The sequence below is a fragment of the Ammospiza nelsoni genome, chromosome 13, assembly GCF_027579445.1.
Source record: "Ammospiza nelsoni isolate bAmmNel1 chromosome 13, bAmmNel1.pri, whole genome shotgun sequence".
NCBI classification, from domain to species: Eukaryota; Metazoa; Chordata; class Aves; order Passeriformes; family Passerellidae; genus Ammospiza; species Ammospiza nelsoni.
Genome location: NC_080645.1, coordinates 3,833,478 through 3,846,897, shown reverse-complemented (window position 1 = coordinate 3,846,897; position 13,420 = coordinate 3,833,478). Strand labels below are relative to the sequence as shown.

General features: G+C 39.7%; 1 protein-coding gene across 3 annotated transcripts in view; it reads right to left on the bottom strand.

The window, feature by feature from the left end:
• Positions 1 to 13,420, bottom strand: part of PEPD (peptidase D) — a 193,099-nt gene that overhangs the window by 128,808 nt on the left and 50,871 nt on the right. For all 3 annotated transcript variants that reach the window (XM_059481314.1, XM_059481312.1, XM_059481313.1), the window contains exon 3: positions 12,376 to 12,503. In XM_059481314.1, the coding sequence (XP_059337297.1) occupies positions 12,376 to 12,425 (50 nt within the window). In that variant the 5' untranslated portion in view covers positions 12,426 to 12,503. The remainder of the gene's footprint in view (positions 1 to 12,375; positions 12,504 to 13,420) is intronic.

Sequence of the window (13,420 nt, the reverse complement as noted above, 5' to 3'; positions counted from 1 at the left end):
GGCACCTTTCCATATTCTCTCTACTCTCTTCCATTTTTTTCCCACTTTAGTGGGGCTCAATGAAAGATAATCATGCACAACATGGTAGTTACTGTAAACAGTACTGGTGCAGAGTTCCTGAGCAGATCCAGGGCTCAGTACCCATTTTTATCCAATTTGAATGCAAAACAGGCTAAAGCTAGCACTGATCACCATTGCCAAAGGGTATCTTCCATGAAATGCTCACTTGGCATAATGAAAATCAGAAGTTTCATTCAGTTTCATCATTTCAAGTACATCTGATCCTTCCCAGGGATGAGGAGTGCTTCTCTCCACAAATGACTCTCAAGAAGCTAGAGTAGGTTAGCTGGTTACAACTTTTAGGTTTGGCTTTGTCATTTGTAATGCTGCTATGGGCTGCCAGTTTTAGAATTCTGATTAATCACTGCAGAGACTATGTGCAAAAAACCCCACAGCAAGCCATAAATTAATTAGAAGGATTGCCCAAGCAGAAGATATGATCCCAGATATTATTGAATCATGCCTATTTACCTATAAAAATTTACCCAAACCTTTTGTAAACAGATGTGAACAGAAGCAATGACCTAATTTTTCCAGGGTTCAGGAAGGGGCTTGGAGTGTGCAGAATTGTTTAGATTCCCTGACAACACAACTTGGCAAAAACCCACAGATAATAATGCATATCAGCCCTAAAAAGGCTCAATATCCTTTCCCTATAGTTTTATGACTCAGCCAAGCAAATACCAGTGTTAATTAGACTTGTCAATAGTTAACTTCCAGAATAACAGGAGTTATCATTCTCCCTTACAGTGAAATAAGCAACTCCAAACTCCTGGGACATGCCCATATACACATAGCCAAGCATCTAGGCAGAAATCTGGAATCTCAGAGCTCATGGCCATCAGAAAGGAAATGTTAAGAGTCCTGCACTGACACTGATTTACATTAACATGGTCTTAGTTTTTCTCATTTTCAGCCACAAAAACCCCTTAAAGAAGAGACTGTCTCTAGTTCACAACTTACAATTCATCCCAATTTCCAGTGAAAAAGTTGGAGTCATTTTGAGTTAAACATTAAGCTGTTTACCTTCTGCTGATGCTTCCCATGAAACTCCTCTCTCTGCCATGTTTTTCTGTCCTATTGAGATTACCTACTTGGTTTCTTACTCTCAAGAGGATTAGAAAATGCTGAAGATGGCCTAAAGATGTGAAGCTCTATTTTAAGAAGATTTGAATTCTTATGCACTGCCTTATTTTAACAGCTACGGTTTTATTTAAACATCAAATATTGAAGATTCATCCCTCAATGATAACAAGTGACAATTTTATTTTAAGCAAAATGCTACTCGAGCAATGGGAAAAAAGAGGTGGGGGAGCAGCAGCAAAACTTTCACTGCAAAAATCCAGTGTGAAACATTAAATCAGAGAGTAAATTAATACCTTACAATAACTGCACTTCATTTCTCTAACACACATTTATCAAACACAAAAACCACCAGCAAAAGTGTAAGGGAGCAAAGTATTAAAAATGAGTAATCACAGATCCCAGTCAGTTATTCATCTTGGTGAAAAAAACCCCAGTTTAGAATAAACTTTTCCATTTGGTTTAACTAGATTCACACAGTACATGATGGCATGTTTAAAAACCAAGATACTTTATCAAATCACAACCAAATCACAGCAATTCAGATTTTGCCAGACCACATTATTAGGATTGGCTCCACTTTGATGTGCTCCTCAAATTGGAATTGGAAACTGACTCCTCTGTTTATCCATCAGTTAAGATGAACAGCTATGACAGTTCTGTATATCTATAAATACACCAAAAATTTGCTTTAAAGCTTTTACATATTTGGACAAAATTCAAATCACAATTTATTTGCAGCAGTTTATCAACCACGTTGTGTTTCCACTTTAAACTGAATAAAAACTTGGTCTCATTGTCTAAAAACATTTTAAACCTCTTGTTCATTACATTGCACAAGAATTCATAACACAAATCTTAAGAGATCTGTACAAATTTGACATTACTGTAAGAATTCCATTAAGCAACATTTCTTTGTATGCTAAAGGACTCTGGAGCAATACCCTTGTAATATCAACATGTTAAAAAGTGTTCTAGTTTTCAGAACCATATTCAGAAGAGAGGTAAAATGAGATGGATCTAAATCACAAATGCCAAAGAAAAGCTGTGAACAGAATTTATAACAGCTGATAGCTATTCCTGAAAGAAACACATCTAAGCCGCTTGCTAATATATTTGCAGCCTAATTGCTGATATACATTTTTATGTATGTGCTTTCATTTGCATCTAAACATTCATCCAAACTTCAATATATTTAACATTTATTCCTAAAGGTTGCTTGGTATTTCCATGTTTCAATGCTTCTAGGACAGATTTTCAGTTTTTAGCTTTTAGAGTGGATCAGCTCTGAAATGAAATTCAGCTTTTCCTGAAGCAGCCCAATTTAGCTTTTCCTCAACATTTCAGTTGAAGTTCCTAGTTCAAGATTAGTTATCTTACTGCATAGCATAGAATGTAGAATATTCCTGCAGGAAAACAATATTCCAAATGGTATGTTCACTGTGAATATTAAACCAATTATACACCTTTCATGTTAAGGTTTGAATTGTGTCAGAGAATTCCTTAAGTCCTCACATCTGGCCTGGTTTGTGTTTTGCAGCTACTCTAGAAGAGGGGTGCCTTACTCCACTGCTACATATAAAATAAAGCAAGGTGCAGCCTACAATAAACACCAATGTGATGTAACTGCTCTTCTGCAAAATGAATTATTAATTTAATAGCAAAGGGCACAGACAACAAAGCAGTATTCTGTCTGGCTGACCACACATGCTATCACTGAATGTATATTAGGGCAATAATAGGAATTACCTACAATTTCTAATCACTGTATCTGGCTTTAGCAAGAAAAAAACAAAACAAAACAAAAAACCTTCAACCAATCAGCAAAACTCAACAGCATTCATTTAATTTGTTTTTTGAAAAGGAGCTGTAGGAATCTCAAAATAACCACTCAACAACCATTTTGAGGAACTCCTACTATGTCAGGGGAGAAGACAGCAAGTACTGACAGAAAGCAGCATGCCATGCTGAAGACTCTCCCACAATTAAAAAACAGATCCACAAGTTTTGTTGTCTTTAGGAGCCACAGCTCCTGGTAGATACCAGAAAATAAGCAGTAATTAAAAGTAAGGATTAACACAGTTGGAACAATAAAAGAACAGACCAATAACAAAGACTTTACACAATAATGTTCAGGGCACAGTACTCTCCTCATAGGTTCTACAAGTTTTAGTGCCTAAAATACACAAAAAATTGTCCAGGCTTGTATCACAAAATCAGTAGAGGATGATTCTTGATGCAGTGAGACAGAAAGGCTAAAACCAGTTAACTTCACATTAAAGCTTTCTGCTTCTTCCATTCAACCCTGACTTTCATATTCAGAGTAACAGCTATAAAAGATCACTTTATGGCAAAATCACTTTGTCTTGAGCAAATTAAATGCCTACATTACCCTGCAGACATCACCTGTACAAGGCACTGCAGCACACACACACATGGCATGAAATACATTACATTTTTCATCACTTAAATGAAGGAAAGCACATGCAAGGAGAAAATTAGACAAGCATAATCTTCAGCACTTGAAGTTCTACACAGTCAACAACTCATTTCTCAGTCCTTGCTAGAATGAGCTTAAAGCAGAGTATAAATTTCAGAGACTGCAAACACAGAGTAACAATCTTGGCAAAATTTAAAGCAGAAAAATAGAAATACATCAGAATATGTAGAGCTGAAAGAGGAAAAGGGATGCAAAAGCAATATTTTAATGCTGTCAGAGATTCACCAATAACTCCCTTCTCATTACAATATCATCAAGTTAACAGATGGTAAAGCATTAACCAAACAAGAGGGTGTCAACAACTGCTAGGAAGAACAACACAGCACACTTTAAAAGACACCAGCAGATGTTCCTGACTTTGTCCAAAAAAGTGCCATCACCTTTATATCCAAAAGGAATTTCACTATCTCAAACAAGAAGATTAAAAGGCATCAAGCTAGATTTAAAACAAAACAGCACTAATGGGCTTGCTGGTATCACAGACAGCCTCCAACAATGTTTTGAGTACCTTCATGGTGCTCCCTTTCCACTGCTCTCAAGATTACTGCTACACTGTTTGAAAGACAAAACTACCTGCACATGTAAACTCAGACTCCCTTTGATACACTCTGCACTAAGATGGATTCTGAGATAATAATGGATTTTAGAAGAAATTAAGATGAAGATGATAATTCAAGCTGATGTGACTGGGAAGCAAGCAGGATTGTAAGTGAAGCCCCATCTGTGTGAGGGGCAGAACAGCAGAGTCCATAAGCATGCAGCTGGACACAAGGTGCTGGGTGTGTGATACTGGAATTCCCAGTGCCACACAGGCCATGCACAATCAGAGTAACCAGGGGCACCAATACAGCCCATTGGACCGAGGAAATCAGGAATCAAGTATTGGGGAGAATCTCACAGTAAGTCCTAGCAACAGCCAAACACTGAGCTCCCTATTTCATCTGCTTCAAGAATCCAGTCTCACTGCTCCTGCTCAGCTATTCCCACCACAGGCATTTCTAAAAGATGAACAGTTCTTTAGACTTTCTATAAATTCTACCTCAAGCAGCAGTATCTCTATTAGACATTTAATAGATACTACCCTAACCCTACCCATCAAAAACACAGGAAACTTGCAATTGGTAACCTTTGCTTTATTCCTCTCTGCAAATAAAATTCTTCCTTGGAGTCAAAGCTCTGTACAGAAAGAACTGTGCCTAAGGAAATGTTTACACACTGAAATCCCTGAAAGATTCATTGTAGCATTAAACTGATGACATATACTCATTAGAAAGCTCTCTTCTCAAAAAATAGAGCATAAGAATTATAGTGGTTAAGGTATTAAGTGTAATTTCTAAGTCACTACATACAGTAAGTGTTTCACTGCAACACTGGTCCCAGTTCATGCTTTTTAACAAAGGAAGTTATATAGCAAATCTGCCAATAGCAGATGTTCTGTTTGTACTCTGGGAAAACATCACTATTGGGGGGAGGGGGACACAAGCAATATTTAATATCCCACAGATAAAAGCACCACAGCAAGCTCTGCAAGGTCAGTAGCATGTCTCACAGCCCCCATATTAACTGCTAACAGAACAAGAAAAGGAGCACTGATTTTTACAGCAGCATTAGATGACCTGAACAGCTTTGAAGGAAAGGCATGATGTGTAACATTCCCATTTCACAACTTGTAAGGAAAGCCAAACCACAACAAAGTTAAATGAACTTGACACAAGTCCTCAACGGGCACAAAGAAAAGACAGGACCTCCCCTTGCACACAGTGCTGTATCCACGATGTCACACTGCCCCTGCCAGACAAAGCAGCGTCTGCTGTCCCCCAGGGCTGGGGCTGGGACCACCTGCTCTGACTGCCAGAGCTCCAGCAAGGGCCACACAGCAGCAAAACACGTCCTGCCTGCTCTACACTCACACTGAACTTGCAAGAAGCATTAATATTAATGATACCTTTCCCCAGCATATTGTAGCAGATCAGTTTGGTTTGTTTTTCCTTTTTTGGTTTCTCAAGAGAGACCACACTCTTTCAGAGAGTCCTTCCTGAGCATACAGACAGGTCACAGGGAATAAAAAACCTAAGGAAAACAAATAACATCAAGAGCTAAGAATGTGGAATTTCAGAAGTGCAAGAACACAGGAACTACTGTAGGTATTTCACTTGAGGTTTTTCTCACTGAAGTGCCTTCCCAAAGGCAGGGCAGCAAGGAGCAGAGCTCTGCCCTCAGGCCAAGCAGGGTGGAGGAGCAGAGCCTTGCTGGAGCACTGCTGGCAAACCCCCATGGACACTTCTTTTGCTGCAGCTCACCTTCCTACCAGCAGCAGCCAAGGCCTTGTGGAAAAAACACATGGCATGCCTATAGAAAAAGAAAAACTTGGCTTCTCTGATATTTCAAAATGTTATCAGGAGTTTATATCACTGAGCTCAGTACTCCTGGTAGCACATAACATGAAGTATAAAATAAGAAATGCCTGGTGGGGGTTATCAGCATTCCCTGCCACACCACTGAAATGAGCTGTGCTATCTCAGTCTGTGGTTCGAAGCCACACCCGGATATTAAAAACTCTGGTGCAGCAACACCCATCAGATTTGCTTAGTGCTGGTTTTTTCTCAAAATGCCTGAATCAAAAAGAGGAGAGGAAAAAGAAGTACTTTAATGCTTACAAAACCACCAACTGGAGCATTCACTAAAAGGTGTATGATGGTGGAGATGGCCAATCAATGGACTGATACAAATTGCTATTATGGTTTCAAGCCTTCTCAACAAGAAACTTAAGCTGTTTAAGACAGCTGTAAGAAAGCAAAGATTTATAAAAATAAACACTGAAGTAAAAGTCATAAAAAACAATACACATTCATCCCAGACCAAGCAGGGTTGTGGACAATGAGAATACTGGGACAATGACTGAACTGAACATTTGAGAAGTCTGAGTAATTGAGCAGTGCTTTTAGAGAAAACAATTGTCAGTAAAGTGGTAAAAGCAATCCAGACATGGATTAATATCTGTGGGATATTACTTGAAAAAGTAATTTTATCCACAGAGAAATCAAGCAGCTGGTCTCATGAGGTTTAACAAGACCAAGTGCTAGAGCTGCCTCTGTGTGGGGGCAACCCTCAGGATCAATCCAGGCTGGGAGTGAACAAGTCAAGCAAGAGCAGCCCTGGGGGAGCCCTGGGGGAGCTGCGGGGCAGAGCCGGCCCTGGGCTGGGGGCATCAGGGGAGGGGGTTCTGCCCCTCTGCCCCTCAGTGATCTCCCACCTGCAGAGCTGCCCCAGTCTGGCCCAGCACAGGAGGGACCTGGAGCTGCTCAGAGAGCCCAGAGGAGGCTCCAGGATGGGCAGAGGGATGGGAGAGCTGGGATGGTTGAGCATGAAAAAGAGAAATTTTAAGGTGACCTAACTGCAGCCTTCCACCACCTGAAGAAGCCAAAAAGAAAGAGGGAGAAAGGCTATTTTTAAGAGCCCGGAGTAACAAGACAAGGGAGAACAGCTTCAAACTAAACTAGAGCAGGTTTAGATTATATATTAGAAATAAATGTTTCCCTGTGAAGGTGCTGAGTTCCTGGCACAGGGTGCCCAGAGAAGCTGAGGCTGTCTCACCCCTGGAAGCGTCCCAGGCCAGGCTGGATGGAGCTCTGAGCAACCTGGGATAGTGGAAGCTGTCCCTGCCCATGGTGGGAGGCTGGAACTTGATGATCTTTAAAGTCCCTTCCAACCCAGGCCACTCTATGATTCTATGAAATACAATAATAAGTGAATGGGGGACAAAGAATGGAAATCACAATGCAGGGAGAGAACTGGAATCATGGAAAATAAGCACCCTGGGGGATTGCACAAGTAAACCTTGTCAATCAGAAGCAACCAGCTTTATCGTGCAGTTTTGAAAGGATCAGATCAAGGGCAAAGCAACAGATGTACTACATGAATAACAGTAAAGTATTTGACAAAAAACCTCTCTCAAGACTGCTACTCTCCAAAACCAGCTCAAATTGGCTTGGACAGAAACACTACAATGCAACCTGAAACCCAATGACTAGTCATAATAAGAAAAGGGAAAAGCCTAAAGCAGAAAATAAAAACAAATAAATAAATAAAAAGATGAGTGTTCCCAGGCTGGGAAACCCTCCAACTGCCACACTGAAAAGTGCTGTGTCAATTTAGACTAATGTTCCCAGAAGTTAAAGCAATAAACAGAAATGGACTGCAAGTCTTGATTAGTGGGATACTGCAAAGACTGAAATTAGTTCTGACACTACTCAGAAACAGAAGCAGAACTGAGCATGTTTGAGATCCACAGAGAACATCTCCAGATGGTAACAAACTTTGCAGATAACTTGCAATGCCAATTGGTACAACACAGTAATAAGATGACCTAAAGTGATTAAAACCTGGGGGTTTTTTAAACAGCAAAATAAAGATTCAGTGGGTACTGGGAAGTGACAAACTGCAGTAAAGATCAAACTGGAAACACAGAAAAAGAAAAGTATATTTCATTTTAGAGAAAAAATTATAATAAAAAATAGCAGGAGATGGCAGATCAGTTCTGAAGGTAAAAACAAAACCCACATAGCTCTGGAGCAGGCTATAGAGAAGACCTGTATGCTCCACATTAATAAAACTCCTTCATTCCTGCAAAATGTGCATTAAGAAGTGCAATTAAGGTAATCTGGAGTTCATTCCCTTTACCCTGCACACACACTGCACTCCCCTTCCAAAGAGCTGTCCCCCTGTCAGCTTCCCTTTACAGACCTTGCCCTCTGCTTGCCAGAGCAAGGGTGATTAATGCATCAGTCTCCATCACCACCACACAGTCAAACATGCCATGATGTGCACAGTTTAATACTCACAATAATTCAAAATACAAATGCCACAAAATCTCACACATCTCCATTTAGAAGAAGAGATCAAGAAATCAGTTTCTTAGCTTCTAATTTGCATAGTCCCAAAAAGTCTATAAGAAAAAAAGGCAAGAGCCCACACAGACTAAGAGGCTAGTACTGATCTGATCCTTTCAAACATGAGATCCCTTCCTTTCTTGTATCTGATCCTTTTAAAAGTGTTAAAGGAAAAAAAAAAAAAAAGAAAACAAACAAAAACCCCCAACCTTATATTTCTGCAGTTTTTAAAAGGCAGTAAAACTACTCAGCTTTGCTGATGTCAGTCAAGTGTAATCACCAAAACCAAAGGTTGATTTTGGTTGTAACCTATTTGAAATTTATGACAATGTTTTAAAGAGCTTCCTCATTAGGTCTCTGAGAAATAACTAACATTTGCAAAGCATTTCACTGTGCTTTATTACAGCTCCAAGTGCTAATCCAAGGTTCAACTTCAAACACACAGATAGCTTTCAATCAAATTCATGGAAAAACATTACTTACAGTGAGTGAATTTAAAGCTGCAACTTAGTGAGTGCAACTAAAGCCAGATAAAAGCTGCAATGCTTACCAGTCATCCAGCAGAGCTTCAGAGAAAACACAGGAAATTGCACCATTAATGGGCACCACAGCACCATTTTATTTTTCTGAACCAGTAATACATTTAATATGTGTTTCTAAAGTTAGGATGTGAAAGGGTTAAATACTTTATGTCTCCCATTAAAAACACTCTATGTGGCAAGGCTATTAAGTCATTTTGGCATGCTCTCCACAGAAAGCAGCTGCTGTACAGTATGTTTTACTTTAGAAAATATCTTTAATCAGCACACTGACTAGGTCTGTCATTTATAATTAAGGAGGTAAATGGCAGGTGCAGCATTAATTAGCAAAACTGAAGTCCTTGTGAAGGCATGCAGTCATACCAACTCAAGGCTTTCTAGGAACAGAAATGATGGCTAACAGCTTTGTTGCACCAGAAACTTGATTAGCTAAGACTGTGCTAAGGAAGAGGGACATTTACAAAACATTTACACTTCTGAAGCCTTTACTATCCTATATTACCATATTCATTTCTAAAATTCTTACTTCTAAAGCTAAAACAGAAGAATATTCAGGAGCAGAAAAGCCACCCACTAAGCTCGGAGTCTGTGTTTCTGCCTTACAAATGACAGAGGGACAGGGCAGAGGTACAGGTCAAGAGACAGGCAAAGTGGTTCTTTACTTGAAAAGGTTTTTCCAGCCAGCAACTAAGAGATTGGCTGGCCCAACATCTGGGGAAATGCCCACATCCATAATTTAAAAACAGAGCAGTGTTGTGACCACCTCCATGAACACAGGACCACCAGTCCTACAATTACCCTCACAACAATTCTGCAATGCCACCTTAGGAGGCTTTGAGGTTTTTTGGAGAAGTTCCATAGTCTGTGAGCTAAACTAAATCCCTCCTTCCTTTTAAAACTGCAGAGGTTATTTTGGCTTGAAGGACTTCTGAAAGGTAGCCTTACAACTATTTTTACACACCTTCAGAGCACACACATTCAGCATGATGTCCTACCAGATCCATAACACCTCCAAAGCAGCAGCCCCCTCATCACCTGTACTGCTCAGTGCTGGGCTGTGGCTGACCCCAGCCCAGAGTGGTGCATCCCCCCTCCATGTCTGTCTGTCCTCCATGTCTGTCTGTCCTGCAGTGTCCAGGCAGCACCTCACACACAGCACCACTCATGGAATCAAGGGCAGTGGTGAGGCTGGGAGAATCACAGTGTTCATGGTGTCATTTGTAAAGGTACAGCCTGCTGATCTCCAAGCAAACACTCCCAGGGACTGCACTGGCTGTGGCCACAGTAACACTGCAGTGAATGGAGTCAAGGAGCCCCATTTTTGTATTATTTCCAGGCAAAAAGATTAACCCTTCTGAATTATTAACTCTTCTTCACATTACCCACACTATGCTTCAAAAGCAACTCAAATATGTGTTCTTCAGTGAAGTGAAGGCACAACACACCAAATAATACATTTACTAATACAGCAGTGGTAAAATTGTAGTAAAGAGCCTTTTGCATTAATTTTAAGAGAATCTATGTATTTCTGCCCAAATTCACACCTGTCTTATATAGAAAGCAGAATAAACACAACGCAAAGCAACTCCACCTTGTGCCATGAACTAGCAGACCAGCTGCAGACCTCTGTAAGATACCAACCCCTCCAAAACCACAAAAAAATTCCACAGATTTGTGCCTCACTGATGTTAAATGACTGCCTCTGCAGTGGGCAGCCAGTGCCTTCCATGGGTACAGAAATAAGCACTCCAAGGCAAAGTATAGTAATAACCTGCAGTGGATGGAAGGCATGTTTACTTGTGTTTTTCTTTCAGTGCTAATTTTGAGTTAAAATTGAATCTTCTGGGAAGGAACACAGTCCCCAGCTGTGAGCAGGACCCACTGCCAACCAACTTTTGAAGCAGAACTGCTACTGACTCACAAATGAGTTATTCACCCATCCTCCTTCTGACGAGCAGAAAAAGTACATGACCATGGCTGACAGGAGAGAAAACAAGATTCAAACAGAGGCATTCAGGAAGGCTAAGCACAAGAATTTAAAAAACAACAAAGACCATTTGTTATACTCTGCAAGAAGACACAAACAATGACAATGAACCACTTTTAACCAGACTTAATTAATTCTGTAAGTGGACAGATAACAAGTGTTGCACAAACAAATCAAAAAGGCCACTAGTTATAAGCACCACAATATTTTGTTTGAGAATTCAAAATGAGATGCTGGAATTTCAATAATATTTTTAAGCTTTTTTAGATTAGGCACAATCAATGTGGGTATGAAACAGCTGTTCTGAACTAACAGGAGAGAACCTAAGGATAGGAAAAAACTTTGTCTGTAAGTGGGAACAGATTCCAGAGAGCACACATGGGGGGATTACAGAACCTGCCCTCCCAGACAGGTGTGGCTCACAGCTAAAATCTTTCAGACAGCAGTAGGCAGATTTTTATGCCATCACAATTTCAGTCCCCAGACAGGTCTAAGACAGTCAAATTCATATAAACTCTCTGAGAAGACAGCAGCCATGCCCTGCCATATGGTCTGACACAGTTCAGCACATGGGATCGGTTACAACTGTTTTCCTTTTCCCAAAATTAACATTAAAATATAAGTGATAGCTTCAATTAGAAGCGAAGCAGCTTGTCAAAAGATTAAATTAGAAGCAATCCAATGTTCTGAGACAATGATACAAAAATTTACAAAAATTGGTAGAGGGTATAAATACAACTAAGACTGAGAAAATAAATGAACACATAAATAAATCAATTCCTCCACCACTATGGCACTGTGCAGCATTTACTACCAAGGTGGATGGAGAGATGTTTATGGCACACTCATAGAATAGCATTAAAAGCACATTTTCCTGTCTGTGAGTTCATTTTAAAAAAGCCTATCAGAGGCTAAACTACCTTATGCCTGCCATTCAGAAAGCTTCATTAGCTAAGGCAGCTGCAAACTGGCAAAGCAGCTTGAAAAACCTTGTTTTATTATTTGACTTGCTTGGGCTCAACACAAGATGCTGACTTTTCTTTATGGTTCACGTTCCTCACAGAGCTACCTGAGATTCATGGGCTTCAATTCCAAGGGTAGTGTGTTCCAAATGGTGGTGGATCATTTCATATCACATGATCAATATCAACTGATCATGCTTTGTATCTCTGTTTGTATATATCACTGTATGTATATATCATTCCCAGGGCATGATTTGGTGGAATCTGATTAAATGACAACACTGGAGCTCTACAGGCAGTTACATTATATAAAGTATTTGGATACACCAGAATGCAGTTAAGAGATAGGTCTTACTTTCCCATCCAAACAGCATAGCTTTCAGGGAGTTGTGGAACAAAAAGCATAGATCTTCCAGTATCAACATCTACTGCTCCAAAGCAGCCTGCTTCAGTTACTCCAAAAGTCCAGTGAAAGTAAGATTCCTAGGTTAAAACAAAATATATTCTTAGAAAAAAGACCTCGCTTCTACCAGCTCTAAAAATAAACTAGAACACATATTAATTCCTATTCCCACATATCTGGAAGAGATCTCTTGCTTTTGGAGTGGGAGAAGTGGTTTATGTCTAAACCTTTTCAGACTGGTTAGTTTCAGGTTAAAATAATACAAATCCCTTTGCTGGCGACTGGAAAGGATCAGAGATTAATAAATTACCATAAAGAAGTTAACTCAGCACAATAAACATACACTACACATTAAAATACATTCTTCCAATCTAGAATTAGGGAATGTATGATCAGGGAGAAGCAACCACCTCACAAGAGACAAGGCAAAATCAGTGCATCTTCATTGGGTGGCAAAGGCAGAGTGCTGAAGTGAAACCCCAACTTCCCCAGAGAAGAGGAAGCTGCACTAGGAACAGCCCTCAGCCAAGAGTTATTTTAAGAACAAGCAGGCAAACAACAAAACACCAAATAATACAGGATTTAATTTTGGTAAGGACAGGCATATGCTCTAGTACCCTGAAAGGTGCATCTCCTCTAAAACCACACTAATAACTACATAAGGATATGTGCTATCTAAATTAGACTTTACTGGGTTTGTTTCTTCATAACATACATCAGCTCAATTAAATCCACAAAACAAAGTGCTGCAGAAACCATGCAGGGTATGGGATACATATAATTTGAGTTCTTTTACATCAATATCCCCAGAACATGTTAAGTCCTATTTGTGACAGAAGAACACATGGCTGCTTAAGGAAGAGTCTAATTTAAGAAGACACATATTGTAAATTGTTGCTTTATAAAACCATGAAATATACTTTTCTATTAATTAATTCAGCTTAGGTCCACTGTAACATGTTTTATTACACAAAGAAGGTTGGTTTTTGGGTCACAG